This window comes from Embiotoca jacksoni, unplaced genomic scaffold (assembly GCF_022577435.1).
Source record: "Embiotoca jacksoni isolate LCO1_2020_lvr unplaced genomic scaffold, fEmbJac1.0.p SCAF_65, whole genome shotgun sequence".
Classification (NCBI taxonomy): domain Eukaryota; kingdom Metazoa; phylum Chordata; class Actinopteri; family Embiotocidae; genus Embiotoca; species Embiotoca jacksoni.
This window is the reverse complement of record NW_027185420.1, coordinates 719,102-743,955: the sequence shown is the minus strand read 5'-3', so window position 1 is coordinate 743,955 and position 24,854 is coordinate 719,102. Positions and strand designations below refer to the sequence as shown.

Here is a 24,854-nt window from a genome sequence, read left to right as displayed (position 1 = left end):
GGATTGCGGGTATTTTCCTCTCAGAATGAAAGCATTCAGCCGCCTTGTTCACTCCAGCAGGAGAGTTCTTAAAGACGTTGAGAGAAACTCAGAGATACACTGAGTTTATTTCTCTCCTCTGAATCGGTTGTTGTAGAAAAAGGCCTCTTCTCAGAAAGCAGAAATCATGGCACAAGTTGGCCTCCGATTTTGCCAGTCTGTGTCGTTGATTGTTACCATGGAAACAAATGCAATTTCTGAGATAAAGCTGATGGAAGGATGGATGATTTTTCTTTATTTTTCTCATAAAACTGAAGACATTAGAACTGTTAATTAACAAAATTTGAATGTCTCTGTGAGCAAAAAAGTGTAAACGTTTAAATGTTTTGGACTTCTGGATCCTTCAAAGTTTCCTCTTTACTTTGATATCAGCTCGAAACCCTCTTCTGAACCAGCTCCATGAGGTCGTCACCTGGAACCTTTCCAACAGCCTCGGAGGAGTTTCTGAGCACTTGTTTGCTGCTTTTCATTCACTCGATGCTCCAACTCATCTCAGACATCTCAGCTGGGTTCAGGTCGGCTGATTCTGGAAGTCAACTCCATCTTTTCTTTCTTATCATGATTTCATTTCGACTGTACTTGAAGAAGGGTTGAAAGTCTTGTCTTCAAGTGATGATGGGCGGTCGTTGGGTTACTACAGTAACAGTAGACATAGTTTCGTATCTTGCTTCAGTCTGACTCCTGTTTTAGTTTGAAGATTACTTCTTTTTTTCGTTTGAACCTGTTTTTAGTTTGTTTCCTGTTTTATTTTGAAAGTAGCTTTCCTTTTTTTGCATGTGCTTCTCCGCCTCTCTTCCTGCCATGTCACCTGCTGGCCACGCCCACCTCACCTAGGTTCACTTCCTTCATCACCCCAGTCACTATATATTCCCCTTTCCTGCCTTCATTCCCTCTTTGCCGCTCTGTTGTGAGCTCCGTGTGTTACCTGTTGATCTGCTTCAGCTTCCTGCCTCCTCCTGTGGATTTGCTGCTGCAGCTAATTTCTCTGTGAGTTTGTTTTAGTTTTATTTTTGGTGTTTTTTTCTACTACATTCCTAGTTTTTTGTGATAACAAACTTTTTTACTTTGAAAGTTTAGTTGTGTTTTTGGGTCCTACCTGCTCCCAGAATGTAACCCAATCCAACAGCTGCTCCTTTAAGAAATCTAAAATATGAAACATATCACTTTTATTCTCACTACATAAATCCATATATGTTATTTTATAATGTTGATGTCTTCAGTTGCTGTATGTTCTCTACGGTAGAGTAAAAATAAAGCCTTCGTTGAATATTTGTGTCCAAGCTTTTAGTCCTACATCATTCTTTGAGTTTTATGATGATAAAGCAAATATATGTTTAAAGTCATCCCAGTGATGGATTGAGCAGTTGTTGTTTTTTAGCTAACTTGCTCTCGACCTTTGATGATTCATCTTGGAGAGCAGAACATAGAGAGCATGTCGGCAGGAAACATTTGGCATTGTTGTGTGAATGTGAGATAAAATATGAACCAAATACAGAAATATTTGACCAAATAAGTAAGATGGAGGTTCACTAGAAAGTATAATGTGTGTTTTGTTCCTTATTGACAGTCCTGACATGGATTTTCAATATTGTGAAGAAATGAATACATTTAAAATCAATTTGTTTTACATTGAGTTTGTCTGTTGTCCATTTTGAAAAAGACAAAGCATTCTGTTTACTTTCATCATTTCAGTTTTGACCCATGTCTGCATATGAAAAGATTATTTCAATTCAATTCAATTCAACTTTATTTATATAGCGCCAAATCACAACACAGGTTATTTCATGGCACTTTACACATTAAAGTCCTTACAGCAAGACTTTACAATATTATACAGAGAAACCAACAATTCAATAATTCATCAATTCAACAATTCATCAATTCAACAATTCCCACATAAGCTAGGAGGGAAAAAACTCCTCTTTAAGGGAGAAAAACCTCCAACAGAGGGAAGAAAAACTCCCTTTAACAGGAAGAAACCTCTGACAGAACCAGGATCAGAGGTGGGCGGAGCATCTGTTAACAGAACCAGGATCAGAGGTGGGCGGAGCATCTGTTAACAGAACCAGGATCAGAGGTGGGCGGAGCATCTGTTAACAGAACCAGGATCAGAGGTGGGCGGAGCATCTGTTAACAGAACCAGACTCAGAGGTGGGCGGCCATCTTCCTCGACCGGTTGGGGTGAGAGGAGAGCAGAGAGAGAAAAGGACAGCAGAGAGATAGAAGAGAAGAACTGTTGGTGGAGACGACAAACGCAGAGCAGAGACATGCAGCTCCATGACGGGACATCTGGAAATATTTCTCTACATAAAGATGTTTTAAAAAAACAAAGCATAACTCTTCCTCAAATCTCTGATATAATTCTGCCTCGAGGACATTCCACTGAATCATTCAGCTGTGTGTCAAATAACATTGAAAAAGGACGCAGGTCATTTTGGGGCCATATTTTGAATATATTTTTCATCACATGGTTGATATTTTATTACTTCGGCCGTGACAGCTTTATTCCCACATATTAACATGACTTGAGGCTCTTTTCCTGCCTGTTTCACTGCTGCTGTAAACTCAGGCAGCTCCTGTGTTGCGACCTTAATACCTGACATGGTGTTGAGGTGGATTTCCAGCCGAGTCTGAACAGCCATTTTCTTGTCTGCGAGCGGCTGGTTTCCCCGGCAGACATGACACATCCCTGCAGCTGCAGTCAGCAGCAGCGTCCTCCTCTCTGTTCTGTCTCGCTAATCTGCGTCGGAAAGCTGTTTAGTTTAGAAATCTTACTTGCAAAGATTGGCATGTACTTTGACTCTATTAGCATAATTCCACTCATTTATTCATGCAGTCTTTTCATTTATATTTCAAATCAGAAAGGAGTTGGGGCTGGTCAGCATGAGATTTAATAATTGATTTGGCCTGACTTCCAGTGGCATGCAGTGCTGTTTGAGTGAGAGGCTAATTAATCAACATTTCTTTGGATTGGAACAGTCAGGCGTGAGATTTTCCTTCAACCAAAACCACTTAAAATTTGAGAAATATATATTTAAAGAAGCGTCTGAGGACCCGGGGCTGTGGAATGAGGCGAGAGCTCCAACGTGAAATTGAATTAACAAGTTGCATGCCATCTGGTTTTGACACAAATGTCCGAGACTCCTCCGAGCCCACGCAGCAGATTTCCAATTCAGAAACTCTCTTCGAGGAGGAGGCGGACAATCAACCGCTATCAACTTATTTCAACCAATCACAGGCCTCTGCTGCTGTTTGAATCACTTTTCCCCAAAACACTCAAAAATTCTCTTTTAATTGTCCATTTTTACTGGGTAATGTTCACTTTTTGTAGCTTCAGCATTAGACGAGTAGGAATGGATTCACAGCACAAGACTGCTCAATGTAAAAGTCAGCAATCAACACACTCACAATCACACTGCTGATGTTTAACAGCTGGAATTCTGACTATATAACCAAAGTATTGGACAAATTACTACGTGACCTAATCATTTCATTTCATTCTTATTTATTCCGCTCACTGTAATGCTTCTTTACACATTGTATGAATCAATAGGAGCAGGAGCAAGAGCAAGAAACGATGATGCCAGAAGCTCCAAAAAATATTATAATTCAATATGTGGGAGTTAATGTATTCGGCCTGTCTCTTCAACAAAACCAATTAGATAACTCCTTTGAATAAATCTGATGAGAAGTCACATAAATGTAAACTGTGACTGTTAAGTAAACTCATCCCTGACTGTGTGATGTAGGGAATTATTTGATCATGCTACAGACATTGCATATTAAATATTTGTTATACCCAGGGCTGACAGCCTTTGAATTTACAAAATCACATTTAGACATTTTAATCTGAACCTGTTGTCGATCTGCTGGTGTGAAATGTTGGAAGATAAAAGATCTTCCTATTTGGACCGTGAATGTTTGTATGCTGTCTCTTAGAAGTCCAATATTTGTGAGGATATTTCATGCCGAACCAGAATTGTAACCAACAGTATCATCACTGGAACCTCGATTATTATATCTACAAATAATCGAAGTGTTAATGATTGGACGAAACCTTTGGTGGATACCTGACCACTGTTGGTGTGAGTAGTATCAGTGTTGCTGGTGGCACATCTGGAATATAGATGGACAGATTGTTATAATTTGTAAACACCATCAGTGATGTCATCATCCATCAGTGATGTCATCGTTGGTTTGTGAACGTTATGAATCCTCCAGTTCAGATTCTGTCCGTCACCATCTTTGCTAGTTCGGTGCGGTTTGGAGCAGGAAGTGACCATATTTGGATGAGCTGGGGGAGGAGCCAGCGGTGGATCTGACCAATCTGATTGGAAACCTGACGATACTATGTCCCGCCCACCGATAGCTGTAACCTGACTGCACCCCAGGCCTGTCAATCAAACAGACACGCCCCCAAAAACAGGTCTTCTTGAATCTTCTTTTCTCATGAATGAGGGATTATTTTCAGATGGACCTCCAGAAAACTAATAAGAAGGAGTGACTTTAGCTAACAACACCGAGATAACTGATGGACACATTTTATTCACTTTGGATTTGATGAGAGAAGTTGAATGGGAGTCTATGGAGCCGGAGGCTTTTTGGAGCCGACCTCTAGTGGCACTCGCTGGTATTGCAGCTGAAGACACTTCTGCATCGGAACTATTTTACAGACCTGAAACTAAAAATCACTTTTATATTCAGTCTGTGAATATAATGGATAAACTCTGATTCTGTTTTGCTCTTCTTTCAGGACATCCCATCAAGCTGGAGTCCAGGTAACCGGAGTGTTGGACTTCCTCCTGGACGGAGAGCCGTACGGCCGCCGCTCTTCCCCATGCAGGCTCTCGAGATGGGGAGCTCTGAGAAAGCCGCTGTGATTGGCTGGGGCTCCTTCATCGAGCTCGCAGCCTGAGGAGGAGCAGGAAGCATCTCGGGGCGGGGAGGGAGGGGGAGGCGGGTGTCGAGGACCCAGAGGTGGACCATAACCACGACCTGCCAAGCTCAGGCTCAGCCCAGCGGCAGCATGTCGGTGCTCGGAGGCTCTTTGTGGATGTGTTGGTCCGTGGCCAAGGCCAAGCTTCTGCTGTGGGTTGTGGCGTCCGTGTGCGTGGCCGCCATTCAGGCCCAGCAGCACCCGGTGGTCACTACCAATTACGGGAAGCTGCGGGGAGTGAAGGTGACTTTACCCAATGAGATACTGGGACCAGTGGAGCAGTACTTGGGAATCCCGTACGCGTTGGCCCCGACGGGGGAGCGCCGGTTCCAGGCGCCGGAGCCGCCCATGTCCTGGCCGGGCATCAGGAACGCTACTCAGTTTGCGCCGGTTTGTCCGCAGTTCTTGGAGGACCGCTTTTTACTCAACGACATGCTGCCCGTGTGGTTCACGGCCAACTTGGATACAGTGGTGACCTACGTGCAGGAGCAGAGCGAGGACTGCCTCTACCTGAACATTTACGTCCCCACGGAGGACGGTAGGTCGACTCATCTTTGTCTCTCCTGCTTCCTACGTGTTGTTGTGTTGGTTCTTCTTGCTTGATCGTACCGAGTCTCAACCCCTGCTGGGATCCACTCTGACACCAGCTGGGCTACTTGTGATTCATCTTGAAGTGAATATCGATGCTTGAAGATGTCGTTGGTTTGTGTTCTGGCAGCTGGTAGTGCGATACATGAATCGTAGTGCAGACCTTAAATATCATCATCCCAAGGACCAGCAGATTCAGGGTGACTCACCTGGACTCTGACTGGTCGTGAACAAACATGTCCACCACAGCGCTGAGGACAGTAGCTTCATTTAGTGCACCATCACTCCAACACAAAACAAACGCTTCAATATTCACTACCTCTTTCATTAGAAATGTGACGTCACACCCTGTAATGATGTGAGAGCTCCGGTTGCCGCGGTATCCGCACGGTTTGAGTTCAATTACTTGAAATCGGCTCGTAGAAGACATTTAAAAGTCTTCAACGTCAAGACTTAAGGATGTTTCCGGTAAGCTGTGTGGGATTGTTGTTGCAGAGCAGACGAGCCGGACAGGAAGTCAGCCAGGAGAGCACAGGGCAGCCAGATGATTTTCAAAATAAAACCCCCAGCCTCCAGATTGTGCATCATCACCGAGGTCTTTCATGTCGGACGAGAAATGTGTTGTCTTCGTCCTACAGGCCCTGGACGTGAAATAGTTTTGAAGTAATTATAAGGATGAATGTGTTTTGTTTTTAACAACTAAAACAAGGCAACCTGTGTGAACTCGAAGAAGAAAATAACATCATGAAACACAAAACGGACAAAAACGAGACCTTTTAATAACGTTGGTTCACGAGAAGCAGTCGTCGCTACTGTTAGTTGTGTTCGAGGCTCTGAGGCTCAACTCTGAAGTGTTTATGATTTTTTATTGATAAATTGATGTATTTTACGTCTATCCAGGATTGGGTTATGATCATTAAATTAATTAGCAACTATTTTTATATACTGCTGAGAAGTACTGAAAAGAAATTAGATAATGATGATAATTATATATAATTTTGGGCCATTTCATCGAGACTGATTTTTCATAATTTGGACTGAATCATCATGAATCTGATGTTCATGTTGTTGTTTTTTTATATGTGGTGTTAAGAAGGTCCTAAAAATAAAACCTAATCAGACATCCGACTGAATTTATTAACACATCAGGTGTTGAGATCAGAAAACATGGAGAATCCATCCACATGATAAAACATACAAAAGTAAGATAATCAGAAATAAAGACAGGTCTCTTGTAGAAGATGGTTTGATCTGAGAATGACCTTTTTTCAGATAATTCAGATGTTTTCTTTGTTTTTTTAATCTTTCGTCAGGTTGTTGGATTTAATGCACCACGTAGTGCCCTTAAAAATAGTCTTTATCCAAAATCTCCGTTTTCTGTGTGACCCCTGAACGACCTCTGCCGGTGTCCTGTGGTGTCTGTTAACACTCTGCAGCTCCACTTTAACTTTTCACTACGGTGCCACCAAACTTTCCCCTTTCGGTGCACCAGCACATAATTTAGGTGAATCCAAAAATTGTAACTACATCTTTTGGGGCTGCAGAAGTACATTTTAAGCGTTACTTTTTTTTTTTATTAGTTCCCATAAATCATTTTTTTGAGCACGTTGTGTAAAAGCTTGAAGATTGAAACCATTTCCTGCTTCCTCTTTCACAGCTGCTTGAAAAGCTTCGGGACACCTTCACTCCTGTTCACAATAAATTGCTGCTCATTCGTGTCTTTCATCAGAAAATGTATTTACAAGAAATTCAGAGGCTCTGCTTTCCTCAAAGGACATCGTCATTTATTTTTGATTGGGAAATATGGATCATAAAATGCAGTTACATCCACAGAGTTCTTCCAGCTCTGCGTTGACCAGCACACGTGTCCTCACGTGTCCTCACCTGTCCTCACGACACGCATTTTTCCCCTTCGTCCCACATATGAGGACAATGTCCCACATTTTGATTGGCTCGCATACCGCCATGTATTGTGAAACTTCATCTTCCTTTTCAGTCACTCCAGAAGTACTTTTGTAATTGTTGAAATCAAAAATGTTTGATTTTGTGGTGGATTTTCAGAAAGAATCTGATGTAATTTGAGAAGTTATGGAATTTTTTTTTTTAATTTTTTTCATTACAGGAATTTGAAAAAATTTCAACTCCAGAAAGAAAAATGTGATTATTTTTTTTTTTAAGCACTAACTGATGAAGGAATAAATCTGTAATCACTTCCTGTGATAATAATCATTTAATTTAAAGTTCCTGTTTTATTTGGCGATGAAAACAGGAGCAGAGCCTTTCTGACTATAAATGAGTTATTGGAGGAATTTTCTTGAATATGTTAATTATTGAGGATTTTCCTGAAGGGAGTTATTTTTATGCTTTCTTTATTTACTTGTGGGAGAACAGAAAGTTGCATTCAAATCAAATCCATCTGTTTGGTCCTTCCACATGTTAAAGAGGCTAACCTGTAACCAGCATGGTATATACGCTACGTTGGATAAACATTTCCAAATTCATCACTTCGTCCCGCACAAACCGAATCTTTTCTCCACATTTTTCTCGTTGGGATCTGGTCACAACATAATCCTTCCACTGTAATCTGATATTATACTCTTATTTTAATGTCCCTGCTGTAATCTTCATAAACAGATTATCACTGTAAAATGCAGGATTGTTGCAGTAGTTTCTGTCAGATTAAAGTCGTATCCAGTTGCTTTGTATTTTTCTCCTCTTCATACGTGCTCTTGATCACATGCTCATCTGTGCTTTAACTCGACAGCATGATGTTCGTTTTTCCGGGGCTCGTCTGACACTTCACACGTCAATCAAACACGTCAATCAAACACGATAATTTAGAGGCTGGGAGGGAAAAAAAGGAACATTTCTGACATTTCCCCAAAGAGTCATTTGTTATTTCTTTTCTAAATGAAGTTGACATGATTGTCAAATAGAGTCCAAGCTCAGAGGAGCTTTACAAATGAATCAGGGAGGAGAGAAAGCATGTTTTCTTCTCCAATAAATGAAGTTGCTTCTCGTGCAGCTCATCACAGATCCTTTGATTTCACCATGTTTTTTTCCCAAGAGAGAGGAAATGCAGAGCCTCCTGTCAGCTTGCTGCTTTGTACAACAGCTGATAACAAGGCTGTTAACCAGGAGTGATGCAACACGACAACAAATGGCAGCGCAGGACGGAAAGCTCGGCGGTAATGGCTTTGCTTTTTTTCCACACTCGCTTGTTTAAGTGAGCACTTGAGGTTTGGAGGAGGTGTGACGCTCGGACCAGCGCAGTTCTGCAGCGTCCAGGTTGGGCTGCAGCTGCATGAGTGTGTTGGAGGTCAGAGGGGGGGAGGGGGGAGGCGGCGGCCATGTTTGAGGACGCAGCGGGGTCAGCGTGCACGGCACATTAACGTGAGCGTCTGGCAGAGATCTTTGACAGCTCTGCGCTAAATTTAGTCTGAGCTCTGAGTACATGATAGATTAAAGAAGTGCAGGAGAGGGATAATCTCTCAATCCTGCGTCGCTGCACAGTTGGAAGCTTTTCTCAAACCCCCCCCCCCCCCCCCCCCCAAAAAAAAAAAAAAAAAAAAAAAAGTAATTGTAGTCCAGAGGGGATTGAGTCAAATACATCAGAGCAGCCTATGTGCTGAATATATTTTGGGTTTCTGCTTCTTTTTTGTGCATTTTGCTTCCATGTCTGCAGATAAAAGTCTGTCTGACTTCAGCTCGTTGTCGTTTGATGCTTGTTTGACCGTTTCCTGATCATTTTGTCCAGATGTGTGGAAGCTGTGTAAAGTTGCTGCTCATGCTTTTATTGTGAAGTTGTAGGAAATGCAGTGCAACCTTTAAAGAGTTTAGAGAGATGTGAGCGTATTCTGGGATGTCACTTTTACATGTTGCAGGACGACCATCTTCTGAATACCACTCATTAAAGTTGAATATCGTTTCTATATTTGTTGCCTGGGTTTGGATAGATCTGGCACATTGAAAATAAAAATAACATTTGACAATAAAAAGGAAATGTATAGAAAAAAAGTCAAGAAGGAAGTAAAGATTTGAAGAAATAAAGTTGATATTATATTTCCAGAAAAAAGTCAAAATGTTCAGACAGAAGCTTTTGAGACTAAAGTCGAAATTTTGAGAATAATATTATATTTTAAAAATAAATCCAAAATGTTGAGAATCATAGGAAGCATGTTTGGATCAAACAACTTGATCAGTCGTCATGTGATACAACACGGGTGTAACCATGGATACCATCGGGCCATTAAAACTGATTCTGAAGTCGATGTACACGAGGATTCTTAGAGAATCGAATCATAAGCAAGTTTGATTTATTCTCAAAAGTATGACTTTAACCTTGAAATATTATTTTATTATGGCATTTATTTCTCCTTAATGTGTCTCAGATACGTCGTCATAGTTACTCCAACTGATATAAATGCGCAAGTTAAGTCATAGTTATTCATATATGACATTGAAACAACAAAGTTTGACCAAAGTGCTGCAAATAATCAAACAGAGTTAAACACTTAAAGAGACTTGATCATAAAAAGATGCAAAAAAAACTGTTGAAATCAAAAGACACCAGGAAGCAAACAGAAATGAAGGAGCAGTAAATAAACATTAAATGGTGGTTGATGTCTCTTCTGTCCGTCTGAAGACGTCTCTTGTGTCCGTCTGGAGACGTCTCTACTGTCCGTCTGGAGACGTCTCCTGTGTCCGTCTGGAGACGTCTCTTCTGTCTGTCTGGAGACATCTCTACTGTTCGTCTGAAGACGTTTCTTGTGTCCGTCTGGAGACGTCTCTTGTGTCCGTCCACTCCTTCCTGCTTCTAGTCAAGAGTATAACCGTCTTGTTGAAGAAGGAAAGCTCTCCTGAACCATCTGAAGTAGAAGTTTGGTCTTTGACAGGAAACTCTGAACTTTTATCCCCAACAGTCAGAGTCACTAGAAATGTTTCTGCCACTGAGTTGTACAAGTTTAAACTCACTGAAGCTGTGAGGTATCAGCTGGACAACACGATGGAGCTGCAGTGGAGAATCATAAATAACAATAAAATAAAAGAACTATTCACAACAACGTGAACTCTATAAAGTTTGTAAAACGTCCATCTGGGTTTGTTTTCATGATAAAGCTCCTAAACATCTTCTGTCCAACTGCATTTCTGTCCATAAGCAGGACGATCTGCCCCGTAGCTGTAATACAAGAGACGGATTGATGTTAGTGAAAGATAATAACGATGATGGAGAGCTGGAGGATCGAATCGGAGGCAACATGGTGGACTGGCAGTTGAAGCAGCTGAACTTCATGCTGAGGAGAAACACCTTGTTCTGTCTCTTTCTAAATGCATCTACTGCAAACAAATGAAATAAAACGTGGAAACAAAATGTTATTTCCGTACAGGAACTTCTATAAATATGATCCGTATGTCTGCAGGGTTTATAAGTGATGATGCTGATAACGGTGCACGCTGGACATTCAGCCAATCAGGGAAGCGATTAGGACGAGTGATGTGTTGATGTTCATCTGCTCATCCAACACGGTTTCACACGTTTCAGCCTGAACGCAGCACGTCAGTGCGGACGGCCGAGTCTGGAGAGAAGTGTGGTGGCCTCCATCCCGATATGTCTTATTACAGCAAATAGAGAAACAACAGTGTGCAGAGTGGATGAGCGGGCGGTGATAATGTGTCTGCAGTGAGAGCTCAGCGGGGAGTGACACGTCGATCCCGGCTGCAGCGCCCCTCGCTGCCCATCATCTTTATATCCCCCGAGTTGGCCTTTTCAGAAATCCAATGTAATGTCAAATTATCCCGCCAGCCGGGGATCAGGGTGGGATTTATACTGCTGCTGCACCTCAAGTGGGCTGACAGATTAAGCGATGCCTATTCTTTGTCATCTGATTTGGAGTTGAAAGAGGAAATCCGTGGCGGCCTGCGCTGAGCACGCTCAGATGACTGTACAGTACACTGGAGTCCGTCTGCAGCTGAAGACACTAAAGAATGAATCAGTGAAGATGTTTCCTCGGGGGATTTCTCATAAGACAGCACCTCCATGTTTTTAACTCTTCATATCTCCCACTTTAGTTCACTGTTCCTTCCTTTGTCCTTCCAGCCCCGTGCTTCATGATTCATCCAGCGCTGAAAAACCAAGACACATTTTCACCATTTCTTTCTGCTGCATTGTGGCAAGCTGTTCCTTTAAAGTCCTCTGCAGCATGTTAACACAGCGCAGATAAAAAGAGGTGAACGGAGAGAAGATGGCTGGAAGACTGCACTTTTTTTTCCCAAGCTGCTACAGTTCAGTTTTATTTACTTTCATCTCGATGCCAAACACAGGAAGTGATTATGTAATTCAGTAGTTTGTAAAGTGAGCACTTGCACTTTATTCGGTGCAGCCGGAGGTCCAAATATGTGCAACACTCAGCCTGACTGCCGTGGAACACAATCCCACATCAGCTCTGTGAATTTCTACTGTTCACTTATTTTTCTGTGTTTTTTGTGGTTATAAAAATGCAAATGAACAGCAGAAGAAAGAATTTGTATTCGTCCTGCTTTCTGCTCTGTTCACATAGTTGGATAATTGTATCGATCCAACACCTACGACAATAATGTTAAATTCACTGCTTCAAATTTGACTCCACAGCTCCGCAGTCTGGAAAGTTTTAAAATGCAAATAATTTAAACAATTGAGGAAGAGTGAAGATTATTTACACTGAATATATTTACTGTGTCAAAATTACAAGGAAACATTTGTTAAAAGGACAATTACTTAACTGTTAGTCTTTAAAAGCTGAATTATTCAACCTTGCACACCACTCCTGACAATAAATCATGTTTATGATATTAGTTAAAAAAAAATATGGGATGCTGTGTAAGAATGCGATGATTTAAAGATCATGTTTAACCATCTTTGATTGAAAATACAACAAATACAACAGCAAATGTTGAAACTGAAAATGTTTATTGCTTTATAAAAATGAGATGGTTATTTTGAATTTGATGTCAGCAACACGTCTCTATAAAGTAGGGACAGGGTCATGTTCACCACTGTGTTGCACAACTCTCTTCTTTTAACAACACTGTAAATATTTGGGAACTGAGGAGACCAGTTGTTGGAGTTTTGAAAGTGAAATGTGGTCCCAGGCCAGTTTAGCATGAAAAAAGAACAAAAGGTGGATATTAACCACTCAGCAGTCATTGAACAGTTGCCATAATGATGGAAAATCCGACATAACAAACAAACACATGAGTGTGTTTTGTATTTGACTTTATTCAATTGTTGTTGTTGTTGTTTTTTTTTAAATTTAGTCATTTTTAATCTTCAATACCAGAGACTTAGTGGCAGTAAAATGAGTGTGAAAAAGTTAAAGAGCAAGCAGGGAAAGCTCAGTGTGTCCCATCTCCTTATAGGTCCCAGAAAGATCTTTCTTATCTGGTATATAATTGAGAAAAATCTGCTTATATCAGCTGTACAACTGAGGCCCGGTAACATGGAATATAATGACACCAAATTTAGAAAACCACTGAAGAAAAAGTAGGACATTTTAGGGGCATTTTATAGTTTCATCCAAAAAATACATGAATATATTTCAATTTCAAACCACACACTGTAAGGAATACAAATACAACATGCAATATTATGCAAATGATCCTTAAAATTATATTATTGGAACTGTTCATCACTTGAATCTGCTTGACAAAGTTATTTACAAGCAGCAGAGGTGAGCAGGTTAGTCTTGATCAGATTACAGATGGAAACAAGGTTAGTATTTTTAAACATATTTTTTTTAACATATTCCACAAATATAAAATTAGTGTTCAACATAATTTACCATTAAAACTAACATTTCTTAAGTCAGAATAAATCTTCTCTACAATGAAAAAGACCAAAGCACACGGCTGATTATGCAAGATGATGTCATTTCTAGCTCTATCAACAGTCTCTATGTTCTTCTTTTCTCTCTCTGCTCTCCCCCCCGGGCGAGGCAGATGTTCTCCACCTCTGAGTCCGGTTCTGTCGCAGGGTTCTTCCTGTTAAAGGACAGTTTTTTCCTTCCAGCTGTTGCTCGTGGGAATTGTTGAATAGTTTGCTTCCTTTGTATAAAGTTGTAAAGTTCTGTTGTAGAACTTTAATGTGTTAAATGCCCTGAAAGAAGTTGTTGTATAAATAGAATTAGACTGAAGTAAATCTGAGTGGTGGAGTTACTGAACATCAGTTCTGATGAAGGTCTAAATCTTTCCAACAATGACCATGTCCCAGAAAACAGTCAGCTGAAGACAAGACCTCAAAAATCAAAGTCATAAAATCACTAAAACAAAAAAAGATCAACATGGTCGTTTTGACTTGCGAAGAAAATCCAGTTTCTCCATATAACACCAGCAAGGCTGAGTAAGTTAGAGTGAGTGAAATAAACTGAGACGTATTTTATAGCCTCCATTATTGTGAAGAGATTCTGGGACATTTCCATTCACACCAGTGGAGCTGAACATTTCTGGGAGCCAGAGAGCATTAAATGAGCTGCAGCTGAGGGCCCATCAGGTACAGCTCAGCTCACCGTCACCAATCAATCTGTAAGAGTAACGTATGAATGAGGTACATCTGAATGTGAGCGATGAGGGCTTCTTCCCATGAAGGACCTCGAACAAATCAAAATGTTGCCGTTGTCTGCAGAAAGATGGTTTCCTGTGATCGAGATGATTTAGTTTATAGATGTTACGTTTGGGGAAACAAACTGAGCAACTCCAGGAGCCTCACCAACAGTTCATGTGTTGGATCTCTATGCCGTTCTTTTCTCTCTCTGCTCTCCCCAACCGGTCGATGCAGATGACCACCCATGGTTCTGTTGGAGGTTTTTCTTCCTGTAAAAGAGAGTTTTTCCTTCCTTCTGTTGGAGGTTTTTCTTCCTGTAAAAGAGAGTTTTTCATTCCTTCTGTTGGAGGTTTTTCTTCCTTTAAAAGAGAGTTTTTCCTTCCTTCTGTTGGAGGTTTTTCTTCCTGTTAAAGAGAGTTTTCCCTTCCTTTTGTTGGAGGTTTTTCTTCTTAGTTTATGTGGGAAATGTTGAATTGTTGGGTTTCTTTGTATGATAATGTTAATTGCCATGAAATAACCTGTGTTGTCATTTGGCGCTTTATAGATAAGACTGAATTGAAGTTAAAGTTCAGACGATCATTATTACAGCGCAAATGTCAGAAAAAGACAACATGATTTCAGATGAATTATTATTTAATTAAATGTGTGTTTTAGATAATGAATTTTGATTTATTTAAAATCTGTCGGTCTTGGTTCAAACGTGGTCGATGTAGAAGCAGAAATCTAATCTCGAGATCAATTGCATGTAAACGCTGGGTTTTACACTAATCAGATTATCACAGTGTATCTAAATCTATTCTTGGATTCCCTCTTTTAATCTGATTTCTTCTGGCTTCTCGTGTAAATGCAATCATCGAAAGCTTTTCATTTTTTATCCCATGTTGCTGACCGCGGTGGAGCTTCTGGCAAGTAATCTGCAGAAGGAACCCACTCGTTTGTGGCCCTACCTTTCCCAGAGCTGTTATCGTCTGGCTCCTTATTTCACCACTTAATGTGGCTCTCCAGTTCTCAAAGTGCCTCTGAAAGGCAGCGGGAGGGTTATGACAGACACACAGGAAGCGGCAGGAGGAAATCACTTCAGGCTGGGTCACGGAGAGACGGAGAAGTGGTATCTGTCTTCTCTCAGTCCTGCGTGTTGCATCAGATACAACAACAGTCAGGATGTGACATTTGGAGGCTGTGATCTCGTGACATGCAGCACTTGGTTGCCATCAGGCTGTCTTCAAGGTAGTCCTGGAAAAATACAGCATGTCACATGGCAGTGAGTGATGGGAATCTACATGGCAACAGTTTGAGACTGCAGCGATGCTTCCAGTTCTCTGTCTTATTCTGTTGTTTTAAACTGAAAACAGTGTTTTAGTGTTCATATATTTATTTTTAGGGTTAGAATTTGATGTTTTTTCTTCACAATTTTTCTCTAAGATTACTTTTGTATTTTCTCTTGCATTCTTCTCCCAGCTATTACCGTTCTCATTTTTTATTTTGCACTCATAAACCATTTATTTTTTGCATTATTTTACACAGTTTCCATTTAGTAAAAGATGCTCACATTCTCCTGCGTCCTTTTACCAATTACTAAGCTTTGTCTTTAACTCAAAACCTGTAAACTTTCCCACGCCGGAGGTTTCTTCTCCGGGATCAGAAAGTATCCGTTAATAAAACATAACTTTTCTGCGAGTTTTAAAGAAGAAGGTTTCAAAGCACGGCACATTCATGAAAACGCTGCCTGGTGCTGCTGAGGCAAAACGTTATGTAGTATTGTTAAACTTAATTTCTGTTTCATCAGATTTGGTCGAGCTGCAGTTGACAATTTGTTGTTGTTCTTACTTATATACTATTTATTTATTGATTACTTTTCTAGTAGACTAGGTTGTGAGTGCTGTCAGCAAGAGTTATATTAAGTTCTCTTGCATACTCTGTTCTAATTTGTTCTCCAAAAACAGGTCTTCTTGAATCTTCTTTTCTAATGAATGAGGGATTATTTTCAGATGGACCTCCAGAAAACTAATAAGAAGGAGTGACTTTAGCTAACAACACCGAGATAACTGATGGACACATTTTATTCACTTTGGATTTGATGAGAGAAGTTGAATGGGAGTCTATGGAGCCGGAGGCTTTTTGGAGCCGACCTCTAGTGGCACTCGCTGGTATTGCAGCTGAAGACACTTCTGGATCAGAACTATTTTTTAGACCAGGAAGTTACTATGTCGTATATGTGGTGTGTAATTCTTTGTAGATGGCTTTAACAGCTTCTCTATATCTATATATCTATCTATATATACATGTATATACATCCATTGACAGCACCTGCATACAGCATATAAGTTTAAATTGTTATTGTTATTGATATAACATTAAAGGTCCGTTCAGGAAGTAAAGTTGTGAACATGTGTAATGCTGATATTATTAAACCTCATTCACGCCTACTGAATTTGTGGCTTACCTCAGCTGATACATGATGTCAATGAGTTCAGCATCACTGCCTATGACATCCATGTATTTCACTACTCCCGGCTGTATATGGCAGTTTATACACTAAAACCCTTGTGAAATATTGATTTCATAAGGCCGGGGGTGTGCATATTTATCTGTGTGTGTGTGTGTGTGTATTCTGATTTATTGAGGAGTGCTTGTTTGTTGTGCACACATCTGTGTGTTTGTGTGTGACCAGCCTGAGCAGATGTGGACGTTCATGCTTGACCGGGCTCCGCTAACATGGCACTACCCCCGTGTTTGTGCAGCTTGCTCTCTCAGCGAGCAGCTTCAATGTATAAACACTCCACCATCCCGGCCATACTGCCACATTATGGGCCTGTTGAGACCAATTCGCCACTATTTGCTGATCATTGAATGCTACAGCACACACATGGAGGTGGGCGTGAAAAGGAGACATGGATGATACATTGTGAACAGTGTAAGAGCTCAAGGACCGTTGGGCAGCGTGGATAATGGGCCCATTTATCCAGATAAACCTTCCATTTGTCTCAAGTCTGCTTTATTCCCCGGCAATGAAGCAGTAATAACCTCTTTCATATTTCTACCATTTTTAAGATATACTCCATGGTTTAGTGAAAGTGTGTAATGCTAATATAAATAGAAATGGATTATAAAACACCGTTTACAAATTTGAGATTTAAGAAAACATCTTCAAACATCACCTGAAATCGCATCAGCCCCATGTTTGTGTGTTGATACACAGTCAACAGACAGTTAATCTATTTTAGCAATGGAAAGAAGGAACAAAACAGGTAGTCGTTCAGGCGTCACTTTGGCAGCAAACGGTGAAGTGAATATTAAGACATATCAGCAAACAAAAATGACATAGAAACATTTAATGTGCTTATTAATTCGAATATTCAGACACAACTGATTTATGTGGGACAGTTTCTTGATGTTAAGCCTTTCTCATTTAGTCTAGCACACACAGTTCATTTGCTGCCTCATTAAGAAGATGAGTTTCAGCCATGTTGGTTGTTGTTGGGATGGATACACTCTTATTCCTTAATGTAATACGAGATTCATTATATATTTTTTCTGTTTCTCATAATTTGAACCGACATGATGTGGTGCACCTTACCTGGAGTGATGATGTTGATCGGGTTTGGGCCAAGTGATACGCTGTAGGTCAATGAGGTCATATGTTGTCGTGTGTTTTTGGGAGTTCAGTTGTTTGTGTTGTTGAGGATGAATATTAAAAGAAGCAGTTTCATGTTGAAGAAACATTTCCATGCTTTTCTTAACCCACTGCCCAAAAGTAGATTGTCTAAAAAAAACCCACTTCAGTTTATCGTTAACTCTACGAAGTTACCAACGTTATATTAAGAAAGAGGTTAAACTCTGAACTTCCTCTAAAACCTTGTAAAAAGAGATATCGTGACCTTTTACAGACAAGATACCGCATGTAGAGCACTGAGTATTAGACATACAGGTAGATGTGTTTGCACAGGCTAGTTCCTAGTTCTCGGAGTATTTCAATCCTGTAATTAGAAATAAATATAGAAAGTATTAGCAGCAACATGTAGTTAAAGTATTAAAAAAGTCTTGGTTTGATTATATGTGACATCATTATATTAATGGTGAAGTATCAGTGTGTCAGAAGCATGTTACTGTTGTGGATGGTAGTCGGGAGCATTTCCGGGGGCCAGTAGATCTTTGGCAGCCTGACATCATTGTGGAATTAAGGCCATGGCTTTAAAAGACCAGGTTTTCACTTTATTAATGTTTATAAATTATGAGGACGGTTATATTGTTAACAGCAACAGAGGCCTCCCTGTGTTTTGGTTAATAAAGATTACTATCGTACATGGAGACTCCAACATCTGAGGCTGAGTCCTGTGATTGAAGACCTTCCAGCAGTTTATGAGTTTCCATGTTTAAAGTCTCATCTCAACATGGAAAAGACTTGGAGCCATGAAGTAAAGCGGTTTATCTGGAGCCAGACTTCATGTTACACTGCTGTTTAAAGTAAATATGCTCACAGGTTGAAAGCTTTGCCTTCTACTTGTTCTTGTCTGACAGTATTCCAGAGCAGGGTGTGTCCTAAACTGCTGTCAGCACATTTTATTGGAGACGTCCTGTTACATGACCTCTAACCTCAACCAATGGTCTGTCGGTAACGGACACCACCTTATAATCTAAAATCTCTCTTCTTATAGGCTTTTCTTGCCACTCTATATTTTGAACTGGACCGGTGTACGAGGGCGGATCAGTGAGTTCTGGGACGGCTGCTGTTGTGTACACATGGTACTGGACAGGAAGGAGGAGGAAGGTATAACCCCAAAGAAAAAGTGTTACAAATTCAGCCGTTCGATCATCACCGGTTCCTGAGTTACACCCGTCTTTATGAGTTCTGGTCGGTGCACGCGGAGATTTTGGGTCAAACTCTGGAAATCGTCAACAGAGACCCTTGAAATGCTTCAGCCAGTCTCTGGGCGATGAAGCGACGAGCCGGGCAAAGTGATAGGAGGGATATTTGCGTTTCAAGAGGGGCGGAGCTTCACTGTTCAAGAGCGAAGAAGGCGCGTCAGGTCGGGAGACACCCGATGGGAGATTTTAGGACATTCATCGGGTAGTGGAGCGTGGATTTGTCCCCCAGAGTCAGACCGTCAACACCGAGTTCTTCTGAGACTTCCTGATCCGTCCTCGTCGTTAAGTGTTCCTGTTCATCTGGATAACAAAACACAGGACAGCTTTCAAAGTGACTATTTTTTGGAAGTAAAACCAACGTTATCCAGTGTCCTTGCTTTTACAAAAAGACTTGTTAACTCCACAAATGTAACGTATATTTGAACTGGAATTTCCTCAATACATGTACAGTACATGTCCTGAAGTATTGTCTTGGGAATGTTTAAATATTTTATTCTTATCAATTTGCTATCGGTTATTTTGGTTCCTTGCTACCTTTCTGATGTGGAAATGGTAAATGAATACAAGAGTGTTGATGATGCCCACAGCCATCAACGAGGTGGATTTTAACATGTTTCAACTGGAAACTTGAGAACCATAAGCTCTGCAGGTCTGAACGATGCGCTCAGACTGAACAATCAGTGCGTGTGGATGATACCGACGTGGCAGATATGTTTGCAGCTGATGGAAGTGTTGGGTCACACATTGCCGTGTCGGTCCTGCCAGGACGCCGCTGCTGTGCTCCTCGTTAGTTAAAGATGCTTCATCACACCTGTTCCCACAGGGTTTCCTCACAAAGAACCCCAAAACTTTTTAAATGCAGTTTTTGGTCATTTTGCTTTTTTTGGCTGAAAAAAAAAAATCCTTTTTGCTCTTTTTTTCTTTTTAAATGTTTCCCCTTATTCTACTTTTCTCCTCAACACCAGGGACCAACACAAACAGGCAAGGCGCAGATTTCAACAATAAAGCTGGCAGTGATACAGGTATTTTTCTATCTTTTTCCCCCCATTTTTTGACCAACAAAATAAAAGCCTGAAAGTTGTGCATGACAGCAAACATACAGAACCTTTTTAATCGATTTCATTTGACCTCCTTCCTCCCAGTCTGTTTTTTTGGGAGAGTCTCGGTAGACAGCTAAGACCTGAGCGAGAGCATCACGTGACTGACAGAGACAGTTGTATCGTCGGCTCGCCTTTGGTACGATCACAGCACAATGTTCCTTTAGTAGCTACTTACAACAACTTACCAGAAAAAGATCATTATTGGAAAAGTGGACAACATGTGAATAATGAAACCCATTCATGAAAGACCGGACGTTCTAATTGGTCTTCTTCGTGACTATAATACTTTGAAATTCATAATACAGACTTGGTCAATAAGGTTATTCATTTATTGTTTAAAGTTTCCGCTGGCAGGCCTTTGACTCATCATGTCACTCCAATCGGATTTGGCTGTTTAATCTTCAAATTTGGTACAGACGTTCACTTGGGCTCAAAGATGAACTGATTTGATTTTGGTGGTTATGGTGACCTCCCAAACCACGAATTGTGGTCATAACTAAACAGTTCTGGTATCCCACTGTCCTCCCAACCAACCCCATTACTAAACAACAAAGTAGGATCACTGTTGTAAGCCCACCATACTTGTGTCGACCTATATTTTATTATCTTGCTTTCTGGAGCTTTACATGGAGTCCTTCCCTCATTCTTTTTAGAAAACATTAAGTTCTGTCTTTCTATTTTAATTTAGTCTTTGGATTTTGACAATATCATAAAAGGCAACTCAAAGAAGTAACTTTGGGGAGAAAATTTAAATACCAGTTATCTTTATCAAATTGACACATTTTTCAGTTTTTGTATTTATTATTGAAGTTATAGTTGGCGGTAATTATATATTGAACTGCATTATAAAGAGAAGAGTTTCAAAGTTCCCTCCATTTATGTCTGTAGAGTGGACAGAATATTACAAATGAATTTGAACATATAAACTTCACAAAAGCAGAATATGTTTCAGAGATGTTTTATTGGGTTGGAGTTCCCAATAAAGTGCTCAGTGGCTGTATATGAACCGTAATACTGTACAAACTACGGTTTTAGGATTCAATGGATCCTCCAGAGCAGAAGGGGGCAGTCATGCCCCTAAAACACTGATTTCCAACCTCCATATTAAAAGAGAGGAGTTTTACTGCCTCCGTCTCTGGTCACGTGACCGAGCTCTCTCAGGTCCTGGTTGTTCGTCAAGCGTCTTCCGACTTTTTTTACTTCCCTTGAAGCCCATCTGAGCGCACTCCTCTTGTTTTTTGTGATTTAACCTCTTTCCTTTTTGGAGCCATTTAAATAATCAAATGTTTTGTGAGGCTAAAGGGCACTTCTAAACAGGAAGGAGGTCCCGGCAGAACTTTTTATTTATTTATTTTTGCAGTTTTTGATGACTCGTGATCTGAATTCAGCTCTGCATGTTATTTTGCCTCGTCTGATGAATTAAATCTTTGAAAACAATCACGTCTCTCTCTTTCCCGCTCTACATTTCCTTTTCTATCCTCCTCCATTGCTCGGTGAAGCATGAGCACTAACCCATGTTGTTTTGACAGTCGAAATTTGTTCACCGGCGGCTCTGAGAATATGTCTGCCACATCTCCGTTTTTCTTTCCTTTTCTTTCTTTCTTCTATTAACACCTCGCTCTTTGCATGATAATAACCGAACAGCGCAGTGTGTTTTTCCTCACTGGGTTGGCTGATCTGTGGGGACTGGCGCATGACTGCAGGTGAAAAAGCCTTCGGAGACGTTTCATTTAAAGGGCACCATTTGTTTTCTGTTGGAGAGACACGCAACTGCCAAAAAAAGCAGTGACATTTCTGGATGACGTTGTTGTGGTAGTTCAGTTTTTGAACTATCTGCTCTATCGAGTGATATATTCGACTCAGTGCTCGCTGTGAGTTCTTCTACATGATTTCGCATGAGCTTGACAACTCGGTGTGCTGTGAGACCATGAAGGCTTTAAAAGTTCACTTTAAAAGTTCACCGATTGTTGTTGTTGGTTTGAATTTCTTTAACGAGGAGTAAAAGAAGTTTTTCTCTCTTCCGTGACATATTATTATGATTACCTCCTCTTCTGGTTGGTCTTAAGAATTCCCCACATTGATGAATTGTTAAATACAAATTTATAAAGCGTCAATCTGGTTTATGTGTACAGTTAGATTCATTTTACAACAAGATGGCTGTGAACAAATCCAACTGAAATATCTTCATTTATTTGGTTCCTAATTAAATAAAAGATTAACAATCGTTAAAAAAAAAAAAAAAAAAAAAAATCTAATTACCAAATACATACAAAATATGTAATATTTCTATGGGATTGAAAAATGATCCTGCCTCAGTTTAGCTCATTGATATTAAATGTTATTTGATGCTTTTTTTCATAAACAGTTATAGTGCAAGTTACTTTTTTATTTACTACCAGCATTGTTTGATTTGTTTGTTTGTTTGGATCAGATCATTTTCACAAAGACGTTTATATTTCATAATGACATTTTTCATTACAAATTATTTTATTAATTCATTGTTATATTATATGCATTTTTCTGGTATTGTTGACTTCGTTTAGTCATATTTTTTTTTAACTTTTGAATACAACAAAATTAAGTCTTGATTGGAGAGGTCAGGCTGTCGATGGGGCAACAAACCCTCCAACGCATACGACCATGTAGATTGTTTATTTGTTTGTTTGTTTATTAGGTTAATTCCTGGGTTCGTTTTCAGCAAATATAAAACACTTGGTTCGGGAAAGATAATGGCTTTGATTCATTTGGTCTTACATTTTAAAGTACCACCTTACAGTTATGCGACCTTCATCACCATGGTAACAGTAAGTGTGGATTTAAAAACGGTGGTTGCTCCTCCTAACAACGAATAACTCGCCTGGACATAAATCCTAAACTTGAAAATGTACCTGTTTGTCGTTAATAGCACAATCAGACCTGGGGGGTCGTTTTCTGAGGGACGACCACCAGTTATGAACAGACCTTCAGGTTTCAGAGACCTGCTGCTTCACAAAGTATTCAGCCCCCTTCGTTTCATTGTGTTGTTGATCTCTGGATATTTTTGAAAAATTATTATCCATCAAAAAACCAAATCTTTTCCGTCTCTCAGAGTAATTTAAATGCTGTTTGACAAACTCCAAGCTGGCTGTTGTGTGTCTTTTGCTCGGAGGGTTTTCTGTCCGGTCGCTCATCCTTCCGGCAGGTGTTCCCGTCTCTGCAGAGGACTTCTGGAGCTTGTTAAGAGGAACTGTTGGGTCTCTGCTCGCTGCCTGCCCGAAGCCCTTCTGCTCACTTATTGAATTTGGCTGCAAGGTCGACATCTCAAAAATACTTCAAACAAACACGATAAACCAGACTAGAGTTTGAAGAGTAATGGCAGAGAGTCTTAATACTTCGAGAATTTTTATTTTCTGAAAACATGCCTTGACTTTGTCATTATGGGATATCAGGTGTAGATTGACTTTTGTCCATTTTTAAGTGTGCAAGTACTTGCAATATTCAGTGTCTACACACTACTGAGGTCACTGTTTTCATGAAGGTCACAGTTTTCATGGTCACGGTTTTCATGAAGGTCACCGTTTCCATGAAGGTCACTGTTTTTATGAAGGTCACGTTTTTGTGAAGGTCACGTTTTTCCTGAAGGTCACGGTTTTTGTGAAGGTCACAGTTTTCATGAAGGTCACCGTTTTCATGAAGGTCACGGTTTTCACGAAGGTCACCGTTTCCGTGAAGGTCACAGTTTTCATGAAGGTCACTGTTTTTATGAAGGTCACGTTTTTGTGAAGGTCACGTTTTTCCTGAAGGTCACGGTTTTTGTGAAGGTCACGGTTTTCACGAAGGTCACCGTTTCCGTGAAGGTCACCGTTTCCGTGAAGGTCACAGTTTTCATGAAGGTCACTGTTTTTATGAAGGTCACTGTCACAGTCTGGGTACGAAGGTGTTACATTCTGCATTTATTCCACATCCGGAGTATTTGAGTTGAGAAAGGTTTAAGGAAAAAGAATGATATTGAATTTTTTTTTGTTATGGTACTTGTAGGGAGAATAAATTTGCTGAAATATAATATTATTACGCAGTCAATTGATGAAATATGAAATCTAAATTACACTTTGCAGATGGAATTTGAACTCGCATTAGTGTCTCTAGATACAATGCAGCAACATTAAACTGTGCAGATGTGGATTGAAGGAATCAGACATTCGTACGGTGTTTCTGTTCCTCTCTCTGCACATGGAGGAATTATTACATGGGTGCATCAGCATGCGTTTTCTCAGGTGTACTCTACATATGTACTATTGTGTATACACCTTTTAAATATTCTATGTTAGACACTTACAGGAGGACAGGTAATGCAGGATGTGATAAAGTGATGCTAGCCAAGTGGGACTTTGTGTTGATTTGCTGATGAAGGTTCATTAAATTTGCAAAGAACAATTTTGCATGATTATTTTTTTTGCCAAGTAGCTCCACAGCTTTAATATTTATAGTTGGGAAATTATACGTAATGAAATGACACGAAGAGTAAACGGGCTATGAAAATGTTAATGGACATCAAAACAAAGAACTAGAGAACATTAATTGCTAAATAAACACAATATTATATTTTTTTTAATAACTGCTATGAGAGGTGAACAGGGAGTTGAGGTTTTGTCTCCATTAAACTTAAAGTTGATATTTAATAAACTCTTGACTTTTCTTCAGTATTCCTCTGAGATGTGTATTTAGTTTTCAGTGTTGCATTAGTAGCTCCACATATTTGCCTCCATCCCAG

The 24,854-nt window shown here is 40.1% G+C and overlaps 1 protein-coding gene across 1 annotated transcript in view; it reads left to right on the top strand.

The window, feature by feature from the left end:
* Positions 1–24,854, top strand: part of nlgn4xa (neuroligin 4 X-linked a) — a 124,888-nt gene that overhangs the window by 9,971 nt on the left and 90,063 nt on the right. The window contains exon 2 of the mRNA XM_069175282.1: positions 4,793–5,513. Within this exon, the coding sequence (XP_069031383.1) occupies positions 5,066–5,513 (448 nt within the window). The 5' untranslated portion in view covers positions 4,793–5,065. The remainder of the gene's footprint in view (positions 1–4,792; positions 5,514–24,854) is intronic.